The sequence below is a fragment of the Trichomonas vaginalis genome, chromosome IV (assembly GCF_026262505.1).
Source record: "Trichomonas vaginalis G3 chromosome IV, whole genome shotgun sequence".
Lineage (NCBI taxonomy): Eukaryota > Parabasalia > Trichomonadida > Trichomonadidae > Trichomonas > Trichomonas vaginalis.
The window spans coordinates 25,121,278-25,145,802 of NC_067206.1; the positions used below are offsets into that span (position 1 = coordinate 25,121,278).

At 33.4% G+C, this 24,525-nt stretch overlaps 17 protein-coding genes and 2 pseudogenes across 19 annotated transcripts, besides 1 other annotated feature; 4 read left to right on the top strand and 15 right to left on the bottom strand.

Moving 5' to 3' along the window:
- Positions 1-10,863: part of a mobile genetic element that runs on past the window's edge.
- On the bottom strand, positions 75-854 carry TVAGG3_0164640 (KilA, N-terminal/APSES-type HTH, DNA-binding family; the record flags this gene model as incomplete). Its single annotated transcript, XM_001296058.1, has 1 exon — positions 75-854. One exon carries the CDS (start codon positions 852-854, stop codon positions 75-77), a length of 780 nt encoding a protein of 259 aa, XP_001296059.1.
- On the bottom strand, positions 943-1,554 carry TVAGG3_0164650 (organellar and viral DNA polymerase type B; the record flags this gene model as incomplete). The annotated part of the gene is made up of 1 exon (XM_001296059.1): positions 943-1,554. One exon carries the CDS (start codon positions 1,552-1,554, stop codon positions 943-945), a length of 612 nt encoding a protein of 203 aa, XP_001296060.1.
- On the bottom strand, positions 2,372-3,236 carry TVAGG3_0164660 (organellar and viral DNA polymerase type B; the record flags this gene model as incomplete). The annotated part of the gene is made up of 1 exon (XM_051225098.1): positions 2,372-3,236. A coding segment is annotated over one exon (865 nt), but the record flags the coding sequence as incomplete, so codon positions are not given.
- Positions 4,942-5,526, bottom strand: TVAGG3_0164670 (uncharacterized protein; the record flags this gene model as incomplete). The annotated part of the gene is made up of 1 exon (XM_051225099.1): positions 4,942-5,526. One exon carries the CDS (start codon positions 5,524-5,526, stop codon positions 4,942-4,944), a length of 585 nt encoding a protein of 194 aa, XP_051110085.1.
- Positions 6,353-6,708, bottom strand: TVAGG3_0164680 (uncharacterized protein; the record flags this gene model as incomplete). Its single annotated transcript, XM_051225100.1, has 1 exon — positions 6,353-6,708. A coding segment is annotated over one exon (356 nt), but the record flags the coding sequence as incomplete, so codon positions are not given.
- On the bottom strand, positions 6,799-7,383 carry TVAGG3_0164690 (His-Me finger endonucleases family; the record flags this gene model as incomplete). The annotated part of the gene is made up of 1 exon (XM_051225101.1): positions 6,799-7,383. The coding sequence occupies one exon, from the start codon at positions 7,381-7,383 to the stop codon at positions 6,799-6,801; it is 585 nt and encodes a 194-aa protein (XP_051110087.1).
- Positions 8,019-8,171, bottom strand: TVAGG3_0164700 (uncharacterized protein; the record flags this gene model as incomplete). Its single annotated transcript, XM_051225102.1, has 1 exon — positions 8,019-8,171. One exon carries the CDS (start codon positions 8,169-8,171, stop codon positions 8,019-8,021), a length of 153 nt encoding a protein of 50 aa, XP_051110088.1.
- On the top strand, positions 8,663-9,628 carry TVAGG3_0164710 (annotated as a pseudogene). Its single transcript has one exon. A coding segment is annotated over exon 1 (966 nt).
- Positions 10,864-11,316: 453 nt separating the features above from the next.
- Positions 11,317-12,164, top strand: TVAGG3_0164720 (annotated as a pseudogene). The gene has a single exon. A coding segment is annotated over exon 1 (848 nt).
- A 4-nt stretch (positions 12,165-12,168) lies between these two features.
- Positions 12,169-12,411, bottom strand: TVAGG3_0164730 (serine threonine-protein phosphatase family; the record flags this gene model as incomplete). Its single annotated transcript, XM_001303243.1, has 1 exon — positions 12,169-12,411. The coding sequence occupies one exon, from the start codon at positions 12,409-12,411 to the stop codon at positions 12,169-12,171; it is 243 nt and encodes an 80-aa protein (XP_001303244.1).
- An 18-nt stretch (positions 12,412-12,429) lies between these two features.
- TVAGG3_0164740 (uncharacterized protein) lies at positions 12,430-12,792 on the bottom strand (the record flags this gene model as incomplete). The annotated part of the gene is made up of 1 exon (XM_001303244.1): positions 12,430-12,792. The coding sequence occupies one exon, from the start codon at positions 12,790-12,792 to the stop codon at positions 12,430-12,432; it is 363 nt and encodes a 120-aa protein (XP_001303245.1).
- A 1,336-nt stretch (positions 12,793-14,128) lies between these two features.
- Positions 14,129-16,486, top strand: TVAGG3_0164750 (regulation of response to stimulus; the record flags this gene model as incomplete). Its single annotated transcript, XM_001303245.1, has 1 exon — positions 14,129-16,486. The coding sequence occupies one exon, from the start codon at positions 14,129-14,131 to the stop codon at positions 16,484-16,486; it is 2,358 nt and encodes a 785-aa protein (XP_001303246.1).
- A 440-nt stretch (positions 16,487-16,926) lies between these two features.
- Positions 16,927-17,300, bottom strand: TVAGG3_0164760 (PIERCE-like protein family; the record flags this gene model as incomplete). The annotated part of the gene is made up of 1 exon (XM_001303246.1): positions 16,989-17,294. One exon carries the CDS (start codon positions 17,292-17,294, stop codon positions 16,989-16,991), a length of 306 nt encoding a protein of 101 aa, XP_001303247.1.
- A 200-nt stretch (positions 17,301-17,500) lies between these two features.
- Positions 17,501-18,448, bottom strand: TVAGG3_0164770 (uncharacterized protein; the record flags this gene model as incomplete). The annotated part of the gene is made up of 1 exon (XM_001303247.1): positions 17,501-18,448. The coding sequence occupies one exon, from the start codon at positions 18,446-18,448 to the stop codon at positions 17,501-17,503; it is 948 nt and encodes a 315-aa protein (XP_001303248.1).
- Positions 18,449-18,596: 148 nt separating this feature from the next.
- Positions 18,597-19,650, bottom strand: TVAGG3_0164780 (disulfide-isomerase A6 family; the record flags this gene model as incomplete). The annotated part of the gene is made up of 1 exon (XM_001303248.2): positions 18,622-19,650. One exon carries the CDS (start codon positions 19,648-19,650, stop codon positions 18,622-18,624), a length of 1,029 nt encoding a protein of 342 aa, XP_001303249.1.
- A 261-nt stretch (positions 19,651-19,911) lies between these two features.
- TVAGG3_0164790 (CLN3 protein family) lies at positions 19,912-21,335 on the bottom strand (the record flags this gene model as incomplete). The annotated part of the gene is made up of 1 exon (XM_001303249.1): positions 20,046-21,314. The coding sequence occupies one exon, from the start codon at positions 21,312-21,314 to the stop codon at positions 20,046-20,048; it is 1,269 nt and encodes a 422-aa protein (XP_001303250.1).
- Positions 21,336-22,271: 936 nt separating this feature from the next.
- On the bottom strand, positions 22,272-22,598 carry TVAGG3_0164800 (uncharacterized protein; the record flags this gene model as incomplete). Its single annotated transcript, XM_001303250.1, has 1 exon — positions 22,272-22,598. One exon carries the CDS (start codon positions 22,596-22,598, stop codon positions 22,272-22,274), a length of 327 nt encoding a protein of 108 aa, XP_001303251.1.
- Positions 22,599-22,642: 44 nt separating this feature from the next.
- TVAGG3_0164810 (G-quadruplex RNA binding) lies at positions 22,643-23,587 on the top strand (the record flags this gene model as incomplete). The annotated part of the gene is made up of 1 exon (XM_001303251.1): positions 22,643-23,587. The coding sequence occupies one exon, from the start codon at positions 22,643-22,645 to the stop codon at positions 23,585-23,587; it is 945 nt and encodes a 314-aa protein (XP_001303252.1).
- A 3-nt stretch (positions 23,588-23,590) lies between these two features.
- Positions 23,591-24,172, bottom strand: TVAGG3_0164820 (actin-related protein 2/3 complex subunit 4 family; the record flags this gene model as incomplete). Its single annotated transcript, XM_001303252.2, has 1 exon — positions 23,641-24,150. One exon carries the CDS (start codon positions 24,148-24,150, stop codon positions 23,641-23,643), a length of 510 nt encoding a protein of 169 aa, XP_001303253.1.
- Between the last annotated feature and the right edge of the window lie 353 nt (positions 24,173-24,525).

A 24,525-nucleotide genomic window follows, 5' to 3' on the forward strand; every position in this document is an offset into this window, starting at 1 on the left:
GGATTTGACAAGACAATTTACCTTATAGAGCTACCTGAGCCATCTGAAGTCAAGCGTAAAAATAAATGGTTCATCTACTCTACTTGTTTGAAGTTGTCAAAATACTCTGTTATTTTTTCTTTCAGTAGCGGTAAGTCTTCTTTGAAGGTAAGAATTGTACAACCTTTAATATCATAGTGTGTTTGAGGTAACGTATCTTGAACTATTTGTTTCACATCTTCATTCGGTGTCATTGAAATCGGTAAGTTTTCGCGATAGAACCAATTTCTGTCAGATTTGTAAATCTTAGCAAGGTCGTAAAAGCTTTTGTTGTTTCTTCTGACTAAATGCAACATAACCATATCTCTGTCTTCTTCTTTCTCCATCTCTTCAGTATAAATCATATACTTATAGTTCTTTTCCTTTCCTTTTGGTACCGAACGTGGTATTCTTTTCTGAAGGCTTTTGTCTTCTTTCATCATATCTTCTCTCTGCTTTGTACAAAGTTCGTCAAGTAGCATAAGTATGTAGATTGCATAACGAGGTGAAGCCCACATTGCTATTGAACTAACTAGGAACTTATGAACATATATACCTTTTAGATGTGATGGTAAGTTTTGTCTGTCTTGGTACATCTTTTTAAGTTCTACATGTTCGAACTCACTGAGGAGTTCATGAGTGCTATTTAATTCAAACCAGTCTTTAGGAAGCTTAGTGTCTGGTGCAAAACATGCTGTCAAAATACTTTGCATTTGGTACATATCGTCTTTGACCGAACGAATGAGACGTAACTGTTTGTTATACTGAACCCACTCATATTCTTCATTTATAGCTTCATGGACGATAGCAGTTGTTGTGTTCTCTGATGTTGACATATCTGTTCTTACATACAAAATAAAAAAAATATTTTATAAAAAATTAGCGTTATTTTCTGACTTTCACAAAAGACCAAAAATAAACGCTTTACATGTATTTTTCAGCAACTTCGTCAAATAATTTTATAGCTTTACCTATCTCATCTACTTCAAACGTTTCTTTACCTTTCGTGGGAGCACCATACATTTTCTCAAACTTTTCAAGCAGTTCTGTTTCTGCAGCTCTCATATCGTTAACAAACACAACCTTAACTCTATTGACTATACTGTCATATCTTTGAGTTATATTATATGTTCTTCCTATCTTATATCTCTTTGTATTGAAGTCCTTCGGTTTCTGAACGATGTAAAGTAAGCCTTCACTGCAACGTTCCGTATCGAATGAACCATATGTTATGAAGTTATATCCAACGACTGGGTCAATCCATAACAAAACTATTGGTATAAGACTTTTGTCTATAAGATATGCTCTTGTTCCATAGAATGCTACTGATATCATAAGCTCAGGATTTCTTGTCAAAATTTTCTGACTAGAAGCATTTCTAACCCAGTCGAATGCTTTCTTTCCAGATGGAGATATAATGTCTGACAAAGAATATTTGTTGTATTTCTTTGAGTATCTTACGTTTAAATCACCTATTCTAACCACTTTGGTGTCATTGTCTATCTTTTTAACTGTTTCAAACTCAAAGTTTGTCATTTTCTGTTTCTTACATACAAAATAAAAAAAATATTTTATAAAAAACTAACTTTATTTTTTCTATTTTGTATCTTAAGGAAATTCACGATTTTCATGTATAAAAGATATGATTTCGGGGATTTTTTTACGAAGTGTTAAAGTTCTCTTCGTAAAAAAATAACAGTTATATAATGAAATTTGGTCATTTTTTCACGATTTTCATGTGTTTTATGCGACCAGGTTTTTTTCCCTACTCGCAATTTTTTACGATTTTCATGTATAAAAGATATGATTTCAGGGATTTTTTTACGAAGTGTTAAAGTTCTCTTCGTAAAAAAATAACAGTTATATAATGAAATTTGGTCATTTTTTTTACGATTTCAGGGTAGATGGTTTTTAGGTGTCACCAGGTCCCTCGGTCAACTAACATCTTTTTGAAAATGGTGACAACATGACATTTTGACAACAGTCCAGGAAATAAACTTCTTCGTACATGTTTTGTCAAGACTTCATCGTCAATGTTTTGTCAAGACTTCTTCATCGTAATGAGCGTAAATCAGACAAAAATATATTTTAGGTGAAGAGGTGAGATCTCACCTGTTTTCTCACCTCTTTTTTCACCTCTTGAATTTTGTATAAAAGATATGATTTCAGGGATTTTTTTACGAAGTGTTAAAGTTCTCTTCGTAAAAAAATAACAGTTATATAATGAAATTTGGTCATTTTACTCGGCAAAAATATATTTTAGGTGAAGAGGTGCGATCTCACCTCCTTTTTCACCTGTTTTTTCACAAGCGTTTTACATGAATTGTACGATGTATATTTGAAATTCTAAACAATTTTGTAGCTTCTATTTCCTCTGTCAGTATGTCAAAAGTTTTCACAATATTGAATGTATCTTTATATTTCTTCTTGACGTCAGATAGAAGGAAATCGTCAGCAGTTGGATAGTTTTTGTTCAGAAATGTCAACATGTCCATTTTATCTTCTGCTGGCTTTTCTGCTTCTTTCTTTAAGTCAGCATAGTCGTTTCGCATACGTTCTATCTCTTTGACGGAGTAGTTATATTTCCTCATTGCTGCTTTACATTTAGAACATTGTGGGTTCATTTTAGCATTGTACATTGAAACCTTACCTGCAAGTACAACTATAGCGTCAATGGTTTTCTTTAACTCAAAAGTTGCGGGTTTTATTTGTTCATTCCATATTTTACATCTTTTATCTTTATCTCTTATCTGCCATACACATTCAGCAACTAACGAAACAAAGTTGTCGTAGGTCTTAAACTCCTCCGATTTATATATGTCAGAAACATTCTTATATACCATATCGCAGTCTTTGTCCATGACTTTGTGGTTGCAATGAAATCCAAGAAACTCATAGTTTACCTTTCGTATGAACTTCTTTATTTCTACTGAGTCAGTTGCTTTGACTTCTATTTCGTCAAATTCAGGAATAGTTAGTTTTTGTTGTTGGATTTCAGGAAGTTTAGGTAGATGGTCAATAATATCCTGCATTTCATAAAGATATTCTTCATTTGTTTCATCTTTCGCAGTGCAATCTAAATCTCCTTGGAGAAGTTCCTGCTTTATCTTCTGGATTTCTGTTTCGAAAGTATATGAAGAAGGAATGAAGCTTTTCATCTCTACTAACATTGAAGTTGGGTTCATGACTAACGAGTTTGGTGCTGTTGTTGCTAACATGTTCTTACAATAAGAATAAAAAATATTTTTTTAAAAAAACTAACTTTATTTTTTATGTTTTTTGTGAAAGTGTCAAAATTCATGAAATTTCAAGAGTTTTCTACGATGTTAGAAAAAATGTTAGAAAAAATGTTAGAAAACGTGTTAGATCTAACATGCTAACATAAAATATATTTTTTGGTGGTACGTCGGACATTGTTCTGAAACAGTACAAATATTGTTCTGAAACAGTACAAATATTGTTCTGAAACAGTACAAATATTGTTCTGAAACAGTACAAATATTGTTCTGAAACAGTACAAATATTGTTCTGAAACAGTACAAATATTGTTCTGAAACAGTACAAATATTGTTCTGAAACAGTACAAATATTGTTCTGAAACAGTACAAATATTGTTCTGAATCAGAACAAATATTGTTCTGAAACAGAACAAATATTGTTCTGAAACAGAACAAATATTGTTCTGAAACAGAAAATTTTTCTCACAAATTGAGAGCTTTGACGGGAAATATTGTTCTGAATCAGAACAAATATTGTTCTGAAACAGTACAAATATTGTTCTGAAACAGTACAAATATTGTTCTGAAACAGTACAAATATTGTTCTGAAACAGTACAAGACTAGTTCTGAAACAGAACAATGGACAACATCGAGCCATTCATGAAATTTCAAGAGTTTTCTACGATGTTAGAAAAAATGTTAGAAAACGTGTTAGATCTAACATGCTAACATAAACTTTATTTTTCAATACTTTTTCTATCTTAAGGAAATTCATGAAATTTCAAGAGGGTAGAAAACGTGTTAGAAAACAGGTTAGATCTAACCTTCTACCCTAAAATATATTTTGGTGTAAATTTCATGAGTTTTCTACGATGTTAGAAATGAGGTTAGAAATGAGGTTAGAAATGAGGTTAGATCTAACATGCTAACATAAAATATATTTTTGGTGTAAATTTCATGAGTTTTCTACGATGTTAGAAAACAGGTTAGAAAAGAGGTGAGATCTCACCTCTTCACCTAAATTATATTTTTGTCTGATTTACGCTCATTACGAAGAAGTTTTGACAAAACATGTACGAAGAAGTCATGAAAATTCAACGGGTGAGAAAAGAGGTGAGAAAAGAGGTGAGATCTCACCTCTTCACCTAAAATATATTTTTGCCGAATTCAGAACAAAACTCAAGAATTTTGGTTGAAAAAACAGGTGGAGCCAAAAGTGGCTCGACCTCAAAACAAGCATTTTGTGAAGAATATAGCAACCGCCGGAATTCTGGCGGTTGGTTTTTATACAAAATTCAACAGGTGAGAAAACAGGTGAGAAAACAGGATAGATCTAACCTTCTACCCTAAAATATATTTTTGCTGAAAAATGACCAAAATTCATGAAAATTCAAGAGGTGAGAAAAGAGGTGAGAAAACAGGTGAGATCTCACCTCTTCACCTAAATTATATTTTTGGTTCATTTACACTCGTTACGATGAAGAAGTCTTGACATTTTCCCGACTGTTGTCAAAATGTCATGTTGTCACCATTTTCAAAAAGATGTTAGTTGACCGAGGGACCGAGGGACCGAGGGACCCCTTCAGTAAACATCTCATTTTAACTCACTTTTTTCTATCTTAAGGAATTTCATGAAAATTCAACGGGTGAAAAAACAGGTGAGAAAAGAGGTGAGATCTCACCACTTCACCTAAATTATATTTTTCAATACTTTTTCAGCACTTTTCCGTAGTTATATATGAAAGACAATTCGAGATAAAAGTCATAGTACAATGGAATAATATGCTGCACACCATTTGTTGTGAACCAAACTTGAAAGTCAGAGAAACTGTTACTAGGTGGTTCGTAGAATTTAGAAGCAAAGTCATAAAAGTCCTTACCGATACATAGAAAACTATTGTTGCTTGAACTGAAACTTGCATGGCACATAACATTTTGAGGGTCAAACACGTTTCTATAAACTGTCAAATCTGCTGGTGGAAGTATAAATTTAAATGGACCATCTGGTGGTAATGGTTCGTTCTGGTTTAGTAACCGAAGAAATTGTGCCCAAGAACGTTTGTCTACTCCCCAATATAAAAACTCCGTATCTCTTGGAGGGTTAATTTCAATCTTTTGAAATGAAACGGTGGAGTTCATCTTGTCATATTCTAGTTTCAGATAGTATGTTCCATTTAGTAAAGAGTCGTATTTTTCTTGAAATTCCCAATAGTATTTGTTTATTTGAGTTTGAAAGTCATTTAGAGTTTTCTCAAGACTTTCGTCTGAACGAACTGTAAAGATCCTCATTTCGTCAAATTTGTCTATAAGACCATCAGAACCTTTATACTGCCCATGAAAATATACTGCGAACATAAACGCGTTAGTTCTATTTGAAAACAAAACTCTTCTAAATCCTATTGCCTTTGCATCTGAAGGACTTTGAAGCCAACGAATTGGATAGTCAAACCTGTATACTCGGGATGAAATTTCCTCATCTGAAATAGTCCTACCAGCATTTGTAAAGATATAGTCTAACGGTTTTGTATCTACTACTTTTGTTCTTTGTTTTTCAACCTGAAGCATTTAATATATGTAAAAATATATGGTTTAAAAAACGTTTTTACTTCATGCAATTTTTTACTTCATGCAATGTTTTATTTCTGTGCCGTCTTCAAGTATGCCCCAGTACTTACGCTTGGAGAGGACATGAACTTCTGAAAATACCTTATCTAGCTTAAAACAGCCCATCTTTTCACCGACCATTCCCATTTCAATGAGTTTGTTATAGCCTTCTTCGTTCGTCATGAGTGCGTCAATGTTCTCATAGTAAACCACAACTTTGGATTTGACTTCGGAGAAGAACTCATTGTAGTTGTCAAGGACTGCCTTTGCGAACTGAGGGTAAGACCAATGTTCGACAATAGGTTTTAATGTGGTTACTAAGCCATTTTGACCTTGAGTGAACTCGTACTTCAAAACAAAAGGAGAAAACCTTTCAACAAAGTTGTCGACCTTCTCATAATGTTTACTCTTCATCTCTTGAGGTTTCTTAATGGAATATCCCCATGTCGAATTCATAAGCAATTTGAGTGTCATTGCAAGTTTGGGGTTTGAAGCTTTCCTAATATCATACAGTTGTTGTATGACTTTTCCAACTGTATAGTTCCTTCCCGGGAACTCACCATCTTCGTTTGGAATTCCAGTCGGAATATATTGGACAAACCTCATGTACGCAGCGTTAAGGTCGACATAGTATATCTTTTCGTTTGAGTCGAACTTGTCGCAACCAATTGGTCCAGTTTGTGGAAATTCAAGTGAGTCTCTTATCTTCTGAGAAACTTCTCCTGTTATCTCATAAACATCGTCGAAGCAACCTGTTTCATATAAAACCTTCTGACCTAACTCAGAAGCTCTCCAATACAATTTGACGTCAATTGGATGTCTCAATGGAAGTTTGTTTATAGCATCTTGAAGTTCTTGCAACCTCATTGGAAGTTCTTCTGGTTCAGGTTGGTATCTGCTACTTTTGTTCTTTGTTTTTCAACCTGAAGCATTTAATATATGTAAAAATATATGGTTTTAAAATGGTATGCCATATAGCTTCTTGAATTTGTTAAGAAGTATTCGAACGCATTTTCCATCTGTATCTCTAGTGTTTACATAAGCATAGCCCGCCTTAGTAAAATATACTTGTAATTTCCTATAGTTTACGCCGGTATAAAAGTAGAAAGAGTCTTGTTCTTCGCTATAGTAGTAAAACTCAAACGTATGCTTGCCATAGTCTGTAATTTCAATTGTTTCATCTTCTAGTTCGTCGACAAATTCGAATACAATATCTCCAATTTTGCTTTTGTTCTTATTGTTTTCAGAACGAGTGACCCAACGTAAGTTTTCAAGTCTATTGTCGTTTCTTATACGGTTTATATGGTCTACAAAAGGTAAATTGTTAGGATTCAGTATAAAATGAGTTGCAATGACAACATGTTTAAAATAGCGTTTCCCACCCATCTTCATCATAGCATATCCGTTATTTTGCTCCCATTCGCTTAAAACTCTTTTTGTCTTTTTGTTTCTGACTTCAAATGACTCACAACAGTGAATTTCATATTTCTCATCTAACAAACAAGTTTCCCAACGGTCTTCTCCAACAAACTCAGCGTACATTTCAAATAAAATAAAAAAATATTTTTTTCTCTTTACTTTACATAACCGCCTGAAGCCATAAGTCTTTGACGCCAACCCATACCAGCTAATGAAGGTTGACTTGGTTTAGTTTCCAAACTAAACTTTGGTTTTGGTTTATCTTCAGTTTTTGGTTTCTCTTCTTCTATCGGTTTTTCGTCACTTTTCGGTTCCTTTGACTTTACCTCACTTGCAGGAATAGTTGTGTCGTCAACATCTTCATAAATATCATATGCCATTTGTTTTTGTTTTCCTTTCAACTTTTTGTGTTTGTTGTAAAGTTTAGAATATTTCGACTCTAAGTCAATGAGATGTTCTATAATGAACTGTTGGTCAGTGAAGTAAACTTTTCCATCTGTTGTCTCGAAAGCTCCTTCAGACTTCAATATTTTATTTGTGAGAGTCTGTTTCTTTTTTGAGATACTAGCCGTTCCATTTTTATGAAAAGTGACTTTGTAGTTAGGGTTTGTATTTCCAGACCTGGCACTTTCTATTATTGAATTTTCTCTTCATCTGTAAGTTCTTTGACAGGTTTTGACAATGGTTCTGAACTTTTTGTTTGTGGTGTCAAATCTACCGTTTCAACTTCTTCGGTCATTTCATCTCAGTAAAAAATTTTAGTTTGGTTTGTTTTCAACTGGTTGTTGTTGTTTTTTAAGTCGGTCTAAAACTTCCTGAGGTATAGGAAGAACTTGACAAACACGTTGTGTAACTGCTGGAAGTCGACAAATCCATCTTGAACCCATTTGTCTCAATGCTGTATTGTTCATTTCATCTCAGTAAAAAACTTTACATTCCCCACGTTTGAGGCGGTTGAGGTTGGTTATTGTTTACCCATTGTTTGTGCATGGTTATATCCTCTGTTAAAGAATCTTTCACCTTGGTCCATATAGTGTCCTGCTTGGTTATAGTAGTCATTTGCTTTGTTATAATAGTTTCCTGCTTGTCTTCCTACATTGTCCATCCATCCTTGAACTTTTCCTCTTGTTTCAGGATTTGGAATAAGATTTGTTGCATCTCGTGCTACATCCCAACCTTTCTGTACAGTTTGTATAATAGGTTGTGCTTTCTCTTTAAGTATACCTAATGTACTCAAAATCTTCCTTCCAACTCCAAATACACCTCTGGCTATTGTTCCACTGCGGGTAAAAATCTGGATGCAACTCCTGCTAACGCGCCAAATAAACCCATTTCTTATGGGTTAAAAAATGACGAATCCAAACAAGGACCCCATGTTTCTAAAGCGACAAAGAAAGCACTCATGGTAAAAATCTTTAGTTCAACACCAAATGCTTGGTTTATGGATATCTTGGAAAACATTCCGAGAGTTAGAACAGATGGACCACCATACTGGCTAATATTTGTCGGTCAAAACACAAGATACTGTGAAGCCATACCATTACAGTCCAAAAATATTTTAGATATCTTAGCAGCTTTGACAATATTTGTTGACAAATACCATCCAACAAAACTGACATCTGACTGTGAAAGTTCTTTCAAATCAGACGATGTAAAAAACTATCTGCGTTCAAAAAATGTAAACCAATATTTCATTGTCGACCAAAACCATTCTGCTCTTGGTGTCATTGACGGTTGTATAAAAATGTTAAGAGACTTAAACCAACCACAAGGTGGTGAAGCAAATGAAATGTCATATGACGACAAGTATAGACACTTCTCCATGGCAAAGATGAGACAAGTTTTAAATATTTACAATAACCGTAAAACAAAAAGGTTTGGGAAACCACTCCCCGAAGAAATGAAAAACAACCCTGACTTAGAGAAAGACTATATATTTAATAATTTAGTCAAAAGAGACAAACAAGAAAGAATGCCGGGCTTCAAACTTCAGAAAGGTGACAAAGTAAAAATAGAAATACCTAAACGACCCATATGAAAATACTATTGACTATGACAACAATGGGAACCCGACAGGTACTCACCTTCGTTTCGTAAAAATAGAAGAAAGTATACAAGAGAATATTATGAAGTTTTAGGCAAACATGGCAAAATGTACAGACTGCAAGCAGAAGATAAAACTACTATTGTCAGACCTCGTTTCAAACTTGTCAAAGTTCAAGGTGGTATACTTTCAAAGACAGTTCCTAACAAATATAAGACAACTCCTGACGAATATGCTAAAGAAGTTGAAAATGACGACTAAGCAATTCTATACCATGCGTAAACTGTCATGTAAGGTGGCATGTATTCTTTACTTTGTCCCGTTGTTTGCGTATATCCTGAAACGAAATGTGTATGGTTTCCTTCTCCCTGAGTGTCATCCCAGTAACAATTTATAGCAAACTTAACGTCGTCTTTAACATCATATCCTTTACCTTTTGTCATTCCTGACCAATCCCAATATCTATGCTTATGCCAACCTGCTTGAGATGTACTTAAATCTATGTAGTGACTGTGTGCAGGTAAATTTTCACCTGAAATCGTTTTACTTCCACCTGTTTCCTTTGAAGAGTTTGCACAATACAAAAACCTGTCGACTATTTGTTCCCATGCACCAACACCAAACATTACTTGAGGACCTCTTGCTTCCATAGATGTATAAATAGAACCTACTGGGTTCATTAAATCAAACATATGAGACATTACAGGATTGTCTCTTTTGAACTTAAAATATAGTGCAACTATTTCTGGTTTCTTCTGGTTTGTGTCAGAATATTTTTTATAATATAATCTTATGTTTTCAGGGTAGGTAAAATCTTGACTATAATATTTATTTCTGTCATCTGTATAATAGTATACTATTCTCGTTTTTTCTATTGCATTATATCTTTTATATCTATAAAAATCTAAATATAATGTTAGCTTTTGTTCATCTACATGTGGTGTTCTGTTGTCATCTCCATAGTCATAATAGTATGGTGCTGGAGCTGGGTCAGGCAATGTCATATCTGTCATTTCATAAACTCGGAAATATTTCTTTTGTTCGTCTCCATATAAGTTTAAGTAGCAGTTGTTGTCTAATGGAACTTTAACTTGTGTACCATCGTTCTTTTTATAGCTTACATACATTTCATTGTTATTTTTCGGAATGAGTTTATACCGTATACCATTTTTTAAGGAATGTACAAACTGCCATCTAAAATATTTGTTTTCTTCATTGAAAGAAAAGTCACCAACAATAGTTTCAATATTTTTTGTTCCAACTAAAGTTTGGTATATTTCATTGACATATGTTTTATCTGCTTTATTTTCAAGGCTAACGTTTAAGTCTGTTATTTCAGAAGATGTATGTGTATGTCCAACGTCACTTTTACTGTTTAAGGTTTCTTGTAAGTTTGCAATATTTGCAATGGTATGTGTATGTCCAACGTCACTTTTCCTGTTTAAGGTTTCTTGTAAGTTTGCAATATTTGCAATGGTATGTGTATGTCCAACGTCACTTTTCCTGTTTAAGGTTTCTTGTAAGTTTGTAATATTTGCAATGGTATGTGTATGAGTCTTTTTAGAATATTCGTTTTCAGCTCTTGTCACTTCACTTGACATTTTATTGTCAACATATGTTTTGTCTGCTAGTTCAGGATGAGTATGTTCTTTTGTTGCATAAGCTTTGTCAGCTCTTTCTTCTTCTTTTGCTATTGCATCGTCTACATATGTTTTGTCTGCTTTGTTGTCAACATCTGCTTTCAAAAGAAGTTCTTTTATAGGTTTCTCGTTTAAAGTTCCTTTTGTTGGATTTATACAAACAGTATGGTTCTTATTGTCTTGAAACAGAAACTCATCTGTCATTGGGTTTAAAGTCAGTTTTAAGTTTCCTTCTTTCAATGACTCAGATATCTTAGAATAGTTTGAAAAGTTTGTTGTGTTCTTATTTAGAGCTTGTATAATGAGTTGTCGGTTGTGTTGTATTTCTCTCATAGACGCTGTTTCATTTGACATTTTTATTCTAGATAAAATATGCTTTCAATAGAAAAAGAAAATTCAAGAGTTGCTACAACTAAACCATTAGATGAACTTTTTACTAATGTCGGTCAAAAGTTTGAGACAGAGACCGTAAAGCATGAAGGCTATCGTTTTGACTACCCATTAAGATGGTTAAGAGACCCATCTGTCACAAAAGCTATTGGCTTTCGTAGAATGAAGTTCATTTCAGAAGCCATACATGGTTTCCCATTTACGGTCGGTTTTGAAGTTCGATACTATAACAAGAAAAACGTATGTATGAGAAATTTGAACAGGGAAAACTTTTACAAGTTAGTTTGCTTGTAAACTTAGAAACAACTCTTCAAGCTTTTCAAGAAAAAATAAACAATATCTATATCGAATATGCAAACCAGTATAACATTGACGAGGGAGAGTACCATCTCGATATTATTTATGACAGGAAAAATGCAACTGTTAAAATCAATAGAATAGAAGACCTTGGAGAAAACGTTTATATTTCTACAAAATATAACAACTTGGCATGGTATAGATTTATGAGGATGTTAAATCAGCCTGCAGCATATCCAGTACACCCAGACTTTTATGAAGTCGAAAACCCTAATGGAACATATGAAAATGTTTTCGACCAAGATGCTGTGATAGTTCATGCTTCATTTTCTGGCGCCCAAAACTCTTTCTTATGCTTGGCAAATGACTTTTACGAAAAACCTACAAAGTTATACGAACCACCAAGTGGAAGTATTTCAGACTTTCAAGTATGGTTTACTACAGATGGAAGAAAAAGAATAATTCCATTATACCATGTGTTTTACTTAGAACTTAGTTTCATATACAACTACTATCGAACGGTAAAAATATAATTTTTTAATACGGTTGAGGTGTTGGATTTGGTTGCCAACTAGACTGTGGTGCAGGTTCAGGCTGTTGTATAACAGGAGCTTGTTCTTCTGGTTCAGGGTCTTTAGGTATAATACCAACAAACTGACCTACTCTTTTACCAATATTTTTGACTCCGTTCCAAATTCCTCTTCCTACGGTTTTTATTCCATTCCATATACCTCTTCCAACTCTTCTGAAGAAGTTTCCAATACTACTGAAGAAACCCATTTTACTATATGTAAAAATCTAATGTCCGCCTAGTCTCTTACGTTTCCTGTTGAGTTCCATAGCATTCTTTAACTGGAGCTCATACATTCTGTTTCTCCTCTGGTAGAAAACATATTCTGGGTCAACTCCTGTGTTCGCGTCATCTGCATAAAGTTGTTTATATCCCACTTCAGGGTTTGTATAAAACTCTTTCCATCTCATATTTGCATACCATGGTGGCAAACCTAACGCAGCGTCATTTGACATGGCAGTTTGCATTTGTACATCTGTTGGCACTTGACCATAGTTTGCCATTGCAGTTTGTATTCTAACTTCATTTGGAATATTCTCTGGGTTTGGTTGTCCAGGTTGCTGTGCATTCGCTAAGTTCTGTGCGTCCATTTAATATTAGATAAAAATATCTCTTACGAGTACATATACTGAACATTTGCAGGCATTGGTTCATCTTCATATTCTCTGTACTTTTCTGCCACGTCAAAGAAATAAATGACACAATGGAAAAAACCTAAAACAAGTAGTCCTATTTCAAACCACATTTACTTACTAATAAAATTTCGTTATTGTGACACTTTCTCCGGTTTATAGGACCTCTCTCATATTCTATCTTGTCATATCTAAACTCATAGTCATGTATGTCCTCTAACCATCTCATAACGTTTTCCAAACCACTTTTATCGGATGTAAAGTAAAAGCATGGATGGTTATGTAAAACGTCTAAAGTTTCTAAAGAGTCTCTCAAAGTCCAGTCTACTTGGTATTGAAAATCCCATGTGTTATAGAACGGCGGGTCCACTATAAAGAAAACATTTTCCTTGTCTTTATATTTTTCATACAACTCTGTCCAATGACATCTCACAAACTCTATACCCTCAATATATTTTTCTATGTCCTCTTTGAAAACATTTGTATAGTTAAGATATAAAACTTTTGACATAAGTGTTTCAATGTCATGAACTCTTATAGAACCACTATATAATAGTCTAGCAGATATACTATCCCAGTCTATATATTCTGCTTTTTTCAAAACCTCTCTCACAATATTTTTGTTATCTAATGGTATACGTTCCATCTTACCTATAGGTATCTTTTCTTTTAACTCTTTCAATATATTGTTTGTATCTGGTATATGTTTGAGACGGTCCATATAGTTGTCGAAGTCATTGCATATAATCTTTGAGTCTGGGAATATTGTATGACATAAATGGGATATATAGAAACTTCCACCGAACAAATCTACAAATGTTAGACCATTCGGTAGTTTCTTAAGTTCTCTCAATATAATATCTTTACATCTACTCTTATTTCCAAAGAACGGTAACGGTGGTTTTGTAAAATTCATTTATATATAATAATAAAAATGTTTTTACCTGAAAAGTGACAGAAAAGTGACAAAGCATGAAAACATATATAATTTGTGAAAAGTGAAACAAAAAGTGACATTTTTAAAAGTGACATCATTAATATGATGTAAATAACAACGGTTTTGGTTTTGTCACCGGCTGGTCGGCTGGGGTTCGGTCCTCCTCTTGGGTCTTGGGCAAAATTTCTTAGGGCTAGAAGGGGCGCAGCCCCTGGAAGCCCCTCATACCTGACCTAATTATTTATTGATAATTTTGCATATTAATATAAACCAAGAATAATATTTCTCGCACGTTTTTTCTCTCAAAAAAATTGAATTGCCTTTCAACTCCGATTTTGTGGGCATTTTTTTTTCAAAATGTTTCTTTCTTTTGTTTATGCTACTTATTGTGAGTGTCCATCTGGAGAATACACGGTTCCAAATACTAAAACATCAATTGATGAAAAGGAATTCTCGAACTGCAAAGAACTCACTCGCGTAATTATTCCGAATAGTGTTAAAACAATAGGTAACAATGCATTTTTAAGATGCACTAATCTTATAAGTATATCCATTCCAGAGGGTCTTACAAAGATAGGTGAATGGGCATTTGCTTATTGTTCTAATCTCACTAGTATTTCAATTCCTGATAGTGTTACTGATTTATATTTAGCAGCATTTTATGAATGTACTAATCTTATGAGTGTACAAATATCGATTTCTGCTAATTTTGATTATATTAGTGAAATTACATTTGCATATTGCCCAAATCTCACAGATATAACAATTCCTAACAAAGTTACTATTATTTGTGATAAAGCTTTTTATCATTGCGAAAGTCTCACAAGTATAACAATTCCACATGGTTGCTTATTCATTTTGGTTGCTTCATTTGCTTTTTGTACAAGTCTCACAAGCATAACAATTCCTAGTACCATAGTTACAATTCATGGAATAGCATTTGAATCATGTTCTAGCCTCACAAGTATAACAATACCCGACAGCGTTACTTCTATAGGCTCTTGGACATTTAAAAATTGCAAGAGTCTTACTTCTATATCAATTCCTAGTAAAGTAACTAAAATTGAAGAAGAAACATTTTCTAACTGCATTAGACTCGAAAGTATAATAATTCCTGATGGTGTAACTGAAATTGGTGCAGAAGCATTCAATAACTGCACTAAGCTAAGAATAATATCACTTCCTAGTCAAATTCGTATTCTGGATCGTTCAGTATTTTCACACTGCACTTCTCTAAAAACAATATCTATTCCTGATAAAATTTCCATAATTCCAAGCGGCTTATTTTATGAATGTACTAGTCTAACAACAGTATCATATCCAAATAACATTACTGCAATCAACGGTTTAGCCTTTTCTTATTGTTCAAGTCTTACAGATATATCAATTCCTAATACCGTGCAATTTATTGGCTATAGTGCATTTAGTAATTGTAAAAGTATAAAATCAATATCTATTCCTAATGGTGTTCCAGGAATTTATGCGTGGACATTTGATAGCTGCTATAGTCTCATTAGTGTATCAATTCCTAATAGTGTTACCGTAATAAGTTTGGAAGCATTCAAACGATGCTATAATCTTACAACAATATCAATTCCTAATAGCGTTACTTCAATTGGTCAAGGTGCATTTAATGATTGCAGAAAAATTACAACATTGTCCATACCTAATATTCCCATAATTATAGATGACACATTTAATGGCTGTTCAAGCCTTTCAAGTATATCAATTTCTGAAGGAATTACTAAAATTTTGCAAGGGGCATTTTCTGGCTGCACTAGTCTTACATCTATAACAATTCCCAGTAGCGTCACAGTTATTGGTAATTGGGCATTTTATGGATGTCGGAATTTATCATCAATAACAATATTCGCACGTAATAATATTACTATTATTGATAACAGAGCTTTTGCTAATTGTAATGTTCATGAATTAGTATTAATGAATGATGGTTTTCCAATATTAAATAATCAATATCTATATCAAAGTGTCAAAAAAATTATCTTTGACATGACAAACTCAAATCCAAGTAGACGACTTCTCGAAGGTTCAATTTTACCATCATTAAGCAATTTCACTAATTTGTCTTATGTTGAAATCAAATCTATTAATGGTTTTTCAATCCCTGATTTATTTTTATCAACCACAAATGTATCTATTATTGTCACACAAAACGGAATTTCCATTGATGAAAATGCTTTTTCCGATGCAAAAATCACAAATTTCACATATTTCAGAAATTCTATTCTACAAGACAATTTCCTTAAAAATTCTCTTTCTTGTGATGAAGTTATTGCATTGGATACATATCCATCAGATAAATTGGGCGGTCTCCCAATTACTAAAAGAGTTGCACAACCAATTCTAGCAAATCCAACACCAGAAACTCCAGTGACTCCTGAATCAGAAACCCCAAATCCTACACCAGAAACTCCAAATCCTGCACCAGAAACCCCAATGACTCCTGAATCAGAAATTCCAAATCCTACAAATATATCAACACCGAATGATAGCGAAGTCAATAATAACCAAAATAACAAACGTGGTCCATCAGTTGGCAAGACAATGGGAATTGTTTATGGTTCTGTTTTTGGTGCAGGAATATGCATTGCCATCATCATGATTGCTTTCAAGATAAAAATCTCTGGATGGTCAGATTCTTCATCTTCTTCATCTTCTGCATATGAATCATCTGGTTCAGGTGTTTATGTATAGGCCACGTTTTTTAAATCCTAAAACAGACCATATACATTAAAATCCTGCAGCGATGAAACCTTTTCTGTGCACCAATATTATTTCTATAGATTTGTGAGGAAAATAACATCACGTATGAAATTCATTTGAATGTAATGCATGTCGAACCAGATTTCACTGAAAGTTGTTCATTGTATCAAGTATTTTTTCCTGATCTAATCAAGTTCATTGTTTTGGAACTTTAGTACCAAATAATTTTATTCTTTTTTTTTGTTTTTGTTAAGTTATAAGTAAATATCATGTAATTTCTATATATTTATATAATAGTAGCATCTCAATCAATTTTGCATAAGATAATTCAATACTAATATAAATTATTTTCTTTCAATAAATAATAACAAAGAATTCATCTTTTATTGTCATATGCAATGAAATCATACCCATGTGAAATTCTTAAACGCTAATTTTGATGAAAATCTTAAAAATATCAGAATTTGTAATATTATCAAATAAAAGATACAGTTTATAAGTTAAATCCACCGTGCTCAAAGTTAATACCAAGATGCTGCTTTTCTGTGAATTGACGAGAAACAGTTTTGTAAGTTGCTGGGCGCTCGTATTCAGACATATCCATAGCGCCATAATCGTTATTTGTTGTTCTATAGATTGGGTGTTCTTCACGGAAAGTTCCACGAGATGTTAATGTGGAGAATCTGTCTGGAACTTGGCCTTCTGCTGCTAGTTTTTCTTGAACACGAGCTTCAATCCTGGCAAGGTATGTTTCTTCATCCTCATCAGGCTTTTGTCCAGGAAGTCTATGAGTACTCATTTTTATACGTTACAGGTGATATTTGGGGAAAAATGGTGAAATAACCCTTTTTATTTATTTCCACCTTTTATTCCTGAGATTCTTTTAATTTTCGAGGGTGATGCAATAATGCAAAGCAGATAAATCAGGGACTTGTTTTGGTGTATGTCAAATGAAGTTAAACTTATTAAAAAAATAATAAATATAGTTTATCATAATAAAAAACATTACTGATTGCGTAAGATTACAGTCTTCTTACTATTCCATAAGGATCTATCTAACTTATCAAGCTCTTGCTTCATAACTTTCTTTTGCTCCTCTGTATAAATAATCTGTTCTTTGAGCATTCTTGACTGCTCTTCAGCCTTATAAAGCTCTTGTTGAAGCATCTGAAGCTTTTGTTGAGTATTTTCTATTTCACCACGCATAGCAATAGTTCTCTCATGTGAGGCATTAATTTCACTTCTAAGCATTTCTGCTGTTGAAGATGCTTCTTGCATTCTGTGTGCATAAGAATCATCAGATTTAAAGGACTCTTTACGAGTTCTTTCAATAGTTGCAGTAATTTGGGCTATTTGATTGTCAATAATGTTTTCATTGGTCTGGCTTTCTTCCATAGCTTGCTGTATATCAGCTTGATGCTTTTGGATAAGATCATCCAATACTGCTTTGAGTTGTGCAATTTGATTGTTGTGTTCGACTTCTTTGGCTTCCATAGCTTTTATAGATGATGCAATATCTGAGCGAACTTGTAACAAGTCGCGTTTTCTCTGTTCCTTGACTTGGCTGAGTTCAAATTCAAGTGCCTGAATTTCAACTCTTAACTCTCCACATTCTGTCTGTATTTCTCTCATTTCAGCATCAACTTCCGCTTCTTTGTTCGCAAGATCGGCTTCATGTTCAGCTTGAAGTCTTTCGAGTTCGTATCTTTTAGCTTCAATTTCGGCTTCTTTGATTGCAGCTACTGTATCAACCTGTGTTTTCGTCCACTTCTTGGTGTTCTTTTGACTCCTCATAAGTTCTTTTTGGAATCTCTTAGCTTCATAATCCTGTGCTTTGTAAATTTGATCTAAATCGACATTATTTTGAGTAGCAAATCCACCAAATGATTGTTCACTTCCACTCATAGCATCAGAAAATCCGGATGCTGTATCAAAAGATGATGATGAAGACATTTTAAAATTTCTAAACGTACATCAAATTATTTTTTACACGTCTTCAAACTTCTCAAATATATATAATTCTTTCATTCAAAGAAAAGATTATTATGATTTTTTTATTACTTTCATAAGTTTAGTTGAGAAATCAAAATTTGAAAATTTTAAAATGGTTTTTATTAAACAATAATCTACAATTCATTTGAAAGATAGTGATCGACAGGCAGCCAAGAAGCCTCACCTGAATAAATTGATTCCAAAGTTGGGCCAACGCTGCTCATACTGTCAACTTTGATGAGCATCTCTGTCTTCGGATTGTAGATCCAGCAATTGGCCGTTTTAAGGAATTTCCAAGGAAGTTCTTTCTTTCCTTGGAACCAAACGTAGTTCATACTTGCGTATTTATCGCGGAGTCTGTTCCAACCTAATTGGTCTGTATCCTTTGTATAAATTATGCATTTATGAACACCGCCGATGCAATGTTTTGAAAATTCGGTGGAATCAAGCACAACATCAGGAATTTCGCCTGGTATACGAAGTTGCTTATCGATAAATGCATTAAGATCACGCTGTATTTGACGGAATTCGATCTTTCCAACGTATGTATAGTTAAGAGTTGAATTCATGAAACGAATTTCAGGTGGATTGGCTTGGAATTGCTTTATCAAGTCTTTGCTATGGGTAATTCCTATTCTAACTTTACGATTTCCATGAAATGAATTTGAAAGGCCCATCCAAAGGTTTGGAGTTGCTTCTTTTTCTGTAAATAGTACAGCTAACGATTTAGTGGAGTTCTCCAGCCAAGTTGGATCGAATTCGTGAGTATAATCATGCAAATATTCAGAACAAAAATTAATAATGTCAGATGGCTCTCCATCACCGACATATTCTGTTTTACCTGACTCATGGAATACCCAAAATGACGGAACCGATTTGGCAACAAACTTTCTAGCTGTTAATGGGTTTCTCTTAGTGTAAACAATGCCAAATCTGAATATTCCCTCGGCAAGATTTGAAGCTTTAATAAACTTTGGAAATGCCTCATCTGAAAATTTATTTCCTTCTGTATGAAGCATGATAACCCAAATTTCTTTCTTATTCTTCCTTTTTTCAACAAATTTCGTGAAATAGCTATCTGTAAGTGTTTTTGCGTATCCAACCTTTAGTTTTTTCTTGTTTTGCTCTTCCGCAGTAGCAAGCAAAAATAAGAAACTCAACATGCAACCAAATAAAATTTGAATGTAAAAGGCAAACGATCATCTTCAATTCAAATTTTAAAATCTTTATAAATTTCCAAAATCGATATCAAATATTGCAAGGAAATTACAACGCGTATTTATTCCACAATGAAAGAGATATCCATAATATATTGAAACAACGTATCCCTTCAAAAAGCCTATATTTCAACAGTTTCTTCTTGATTTTTTGAATCATTATCAGTATAATCAAGATATACGAGAATATTAATGCAATGAATTTAATAGAAAAGCATATTTATACATGTTTTAAAAAGAAGTACTCTATAAATTTGATCAATAGAATAATAATTTATTTTATTAAACTAAATAAGGATAGAAATGCTATTTAAACTAAATAAAAAGGAAAAGTTAAATAGTTACTGTCTATTACATTGCTTCTTGATGATTACATTTTGTAATAGCAAAGTAATCAGCGACGAAACTTGAATTGAGCCTCCGATAAAAACAGAAGCATAGTTTGTAATGATTTCGCGCTCCTTTTGAGTTGTATTCGGGACTTCCATGATGACGGCAAATACTGACATGTAACTGATTGCGCCGAAGAATCCGATTAGGAACAATGGAATGAGCATGTATATTGGCGCAATGAATACTACAATGGAATTGACGAGCATGATGACAAAAAGAACACCGGTAATTGCAGTTGTTATTTCTAATTTCTTAATTAGGAACCATTTCTTGATTGAGCGGCCAATAAGACCACCACATTGATAGCCAAGGGAGAAGTAGCCGAAAATGAATGGTTCATCAATTCTCTGCTGCTTCGTCATTGAGCAGTCTGTAAGACAAATGAGAGAAACATATTGGAAGCAGAACATTGCGAGATTGTTCAATATAAAACGAAGAGACTTGTACCAGTTTGAGCATGAGCAGAAAGGTACTTTGTCTTCGCTGTTTTCATCTTCGTCGTCTCTTTCAATTTTCTCGATATCTTCAAGTTTTTCTTGTTCTTCTTCTTTTGGCTTTGAAGTATCGACGTTTGGATTTCTGAGCATGAAGTAGAAGATAAGAGGATATAAAATTCCTGCTGGAGCCATGCAAATGAAGGATAAAAAGTAGAAAACTTTGAATTTTTGACAGATAAGGGAATAACCAGCTCCACAAACACCAGAAAGGCCAGTTCCAATACCCCATGCGCCAAGTAAGGCATCGTTATCAAGTGATGCAAAATATCCAAGCATAACACCCTCGCCAAAGTCGGATGAAACACCGACAAATGATATGAAAAGAATAGCTACGAAGATGTTTGGCGAAACTGCTGTACCAATAAGACCAACAAACATAAATGCACCGTTAATTATTGATCTAATGTTGTAAGAAACGTTTTTACTTGTGAGAAAAGCATTGCCAATTGTAGCAAAGATTGATAAAATAACAATTCCCCAAGATACAGCACCGATGTAGCCGTCTTTATTAAAATGAGTACAGACAGCCTGGGCATTAGCATAAGCAACCCAGTATGGAAGATTGTTAATTAAACCAATAAGCAACATTCCAATGTAATTAATAATTCTCCATTTCTTTGAGGATGGTTGGGTTTCAACTGGCTCCATATTATCAGGAGTTTGTTCAAGCGCCGGGGCTTCGACTGGATTGCCGTATACATCAACTGCTCCACTCGTCATAATTTGAGTAACCAAAATACGAGTTCAACCTTTTTATAGTTCAAAACATGCTTTCAATTTGCTTGTTATGATTATTACTAAAATTTATAGTTGTTCAGATTTATGCTGTGAATTATTGTTTTTGAACGTTCAATTTAAATTCGAAATCAACAAAATCTTAATTATATCCAATAAATATACATGTTTCAAACAAATCAAATTGAATAGAGGAGTTTGGTCTTCTCAAATTTTGATAAAATTTAACCCGTTTGGAGAATAATATTTTTTCTGAAATTCCACGAATACATTATTGCTCGCGTTTCATTTTGTTTGAAATAAAACGGATTATATCGATGAAACCCGTAAAAATTCAGATGATTTCTCATCCAAATGTCACGTATTTATCCGAATAAAAAGGTGAGGGAAAATTCTAATACGTTGAATTGCTGGAATAATGGTCTGATCCTCATAAATGATCGGACTTGAAAAATTGAGAGCACATATTTGCTATTCAAACTGTAGCGTCATTAACCCTTTTTTAAAAAGAGTTTACCTCTGAGAACATATGGGCATCCAAAAACAGATCAAATACAACATATATTCTTTATTAATGATATGCTTTTCAGTTTCCCATGATATTTTGAAATTTTTAGTGCTTTAGCATAGTTCATCTTTTATATTTAAGTTTTATTAAGATAACATGTCTTGAAATCATACTTTCAATTGGGTTTTCTCTTATCAACAAATCATAAATGATAGGAAAATAAAGAATTCCTTTAAATAAGGTAATGAAGCTGAGAACCTCATCAAAGATTTCTTCATGAATAATGATATCAATCATTAATCAATATTTTTATATTTGTAAAAAAAATTCGAGATTAAAATTGTTAAGAACTAGAAAAATCGTTTACACTTACGCTAACTAAAATAAAAACAAATAGAATAATTACTTTCTTTTTTGAATTTGAAATACATTTTTCACTTTTGTGCTCTATTCTTGAAATCTGTAATTATTTTGTATGTTTCTTCATTAGTTGTTGCTTCTAAGTATCTTTCAAGATGTAATTGATATGGAATATGATACAAACAAACGTTATTCCAAATGATCTTGAATATTTCATCAACACTAAAATTGTACAGATTTTTCAATGCAAAATCAAGGCATGCCTTTGTTAAAAATGTGACTAAAAGCAAATCTTGCTGATTCGTAGAGTTGAATAACTTGAGAATGTCATAAAATTCAGTTGGATCTATCTCATGTGGTTTGCTTGCTAATATCTCAAGAAGGCCGCCGATTTTATCCATTATGAGAAAAATATGAAAAGTGACTAACAAAAAAGGTGACAATCATGACTGAGAACGAAAATAAACCATGGACAGCAGAAGAAGATGCCTTCTGTGTATGGTGTTTCTTCTGTTCTCCAGTCGCATCTTTTCCAAATTTGACAGATATTCCAGGATCTCATACTCCTCAACAGATTTTGGAACGTTTCTTACAGTTAATGAAGCAACCATTGTTATTAGAACGTGTGAAACAGTTTTGCAATAACAATATTTTCCAATTTCGTGGACAAATACCATTCACTACTGTTGAAGATTATTATCTAGTAAATTCTTTACGTTTAGAAAACACATCAGAAGCCTCTGATGTGACTAAAACATTCGGAAACTACTTCCATATAAGTCGAACTCTTGCACAGTTAAGATCCAGACAGTTTGCTCTCAGTATTTCGGGAAAAAGTTTATATCAAACTCAACTTGACGATTTCATCAAATTCAAGAAGGAAATTCTCAAAAAATACACTGAAGATCAACTCACGCAAATAGCTAATACAGTTGATCAATTAACACCATATTTCTTATCACATGCTGTCAACATTCCTTTCATGGAAGAATTGACCAAAGTGCTAGATGAAGTTGATAAGAAAGTACAGAGCGAATTTCAGAGAGGAGAATACGCTGCATTACTTGGAAAATTAGGTCCACATAAAATTACGAAACCTAAGACTCTTATTGGTCGTAATTCTCAGTTCATCGGTGTTGATATAGACCTTACTCCATATCATATTCAAACTATATCACGTAAGCATGCCTCCATTAAGCTTTGCACCGATTTCAATTATTATATAGAATGTCTCGGCTCAAATATTATAATTAATGGAAAATTATTACTTCCTGGTGAGGTAGCTAAGCTATCCCATCGCGATATTATAGATATTGGTGGTTGTTTATTGTTATTCCTTCAAAACAATCATGTTCATGAAGGTATTAGAGAAAATATGAATAAAGAATAAATATTTGTTATAAAAAAATCAATTATTTTCCGTTTATTGAACGAGAGTAGAATTTAGACCAAGATCTTAAGGTATTCCTCAGAGCAGTTACGAGCACGCTTTGTGAGGGTGATCTTCATATCGGAAAGTTCCTTATCGACATCTGTTAAGAATGTGATGATGAATTCGATCAACTTAGATAAAATCATTTGTTCTGTGTGAATATTTGTAACAAGGAAGGAAATATCATATCCCTGAATTGGTTTTCTGCGGATAATGCGGAACTGATCAGCACGCTGAGCAAGGAAGCGCATGAACATTTTAGCAAGAAGTCTGTCGACATCATCGATCTGCTTTACTTTGACGGAAATACGAACGCTATTGATTGCTGTTTCGATATAGATTTTTTCGTATGGAGAACGAGAAATAAGAAGTGGGCGTGCAATGACTTCTGGTGTCTTGCCGATTTCAATTTCTGGCTTGTTTTGGCGCTCAATTTCTTGAGAAGCGAAATTACGAAGGCAAAGTGAAGCCTGAAGTGTTCTGCGAATTGCTGCAAGGTATGAAGCTAATGGATTCGCCATTTCCCCAGATTTAGGTGTGAAAAAGTGGCAAAATTTAATAGTTTATTTTGCAATCGGTGATGTGACATGAACAATATGCCCCATGGGACGATTTAGGAATTTTAGGGATTTTGAAATGAAAACTATAATATTTCATATTATTTATAAAGAAAGGGCTATTTGATATCGTCTTTGCATTTTTCTTCAATTCCTGTCCAAGATCAGTTATTTTTGACAGTTAAATATTAATATGCGTACCATCGGATTACCGATTTGACAAATTATATTAGAATTTGGATAAAAGATTTTTTTGAGATTGAATTTTGATGAGCTTTTCAACATTTGATATAAATTTTACCATTTTTAATTATTGTGTGTGCATGTTGAAACGATTAG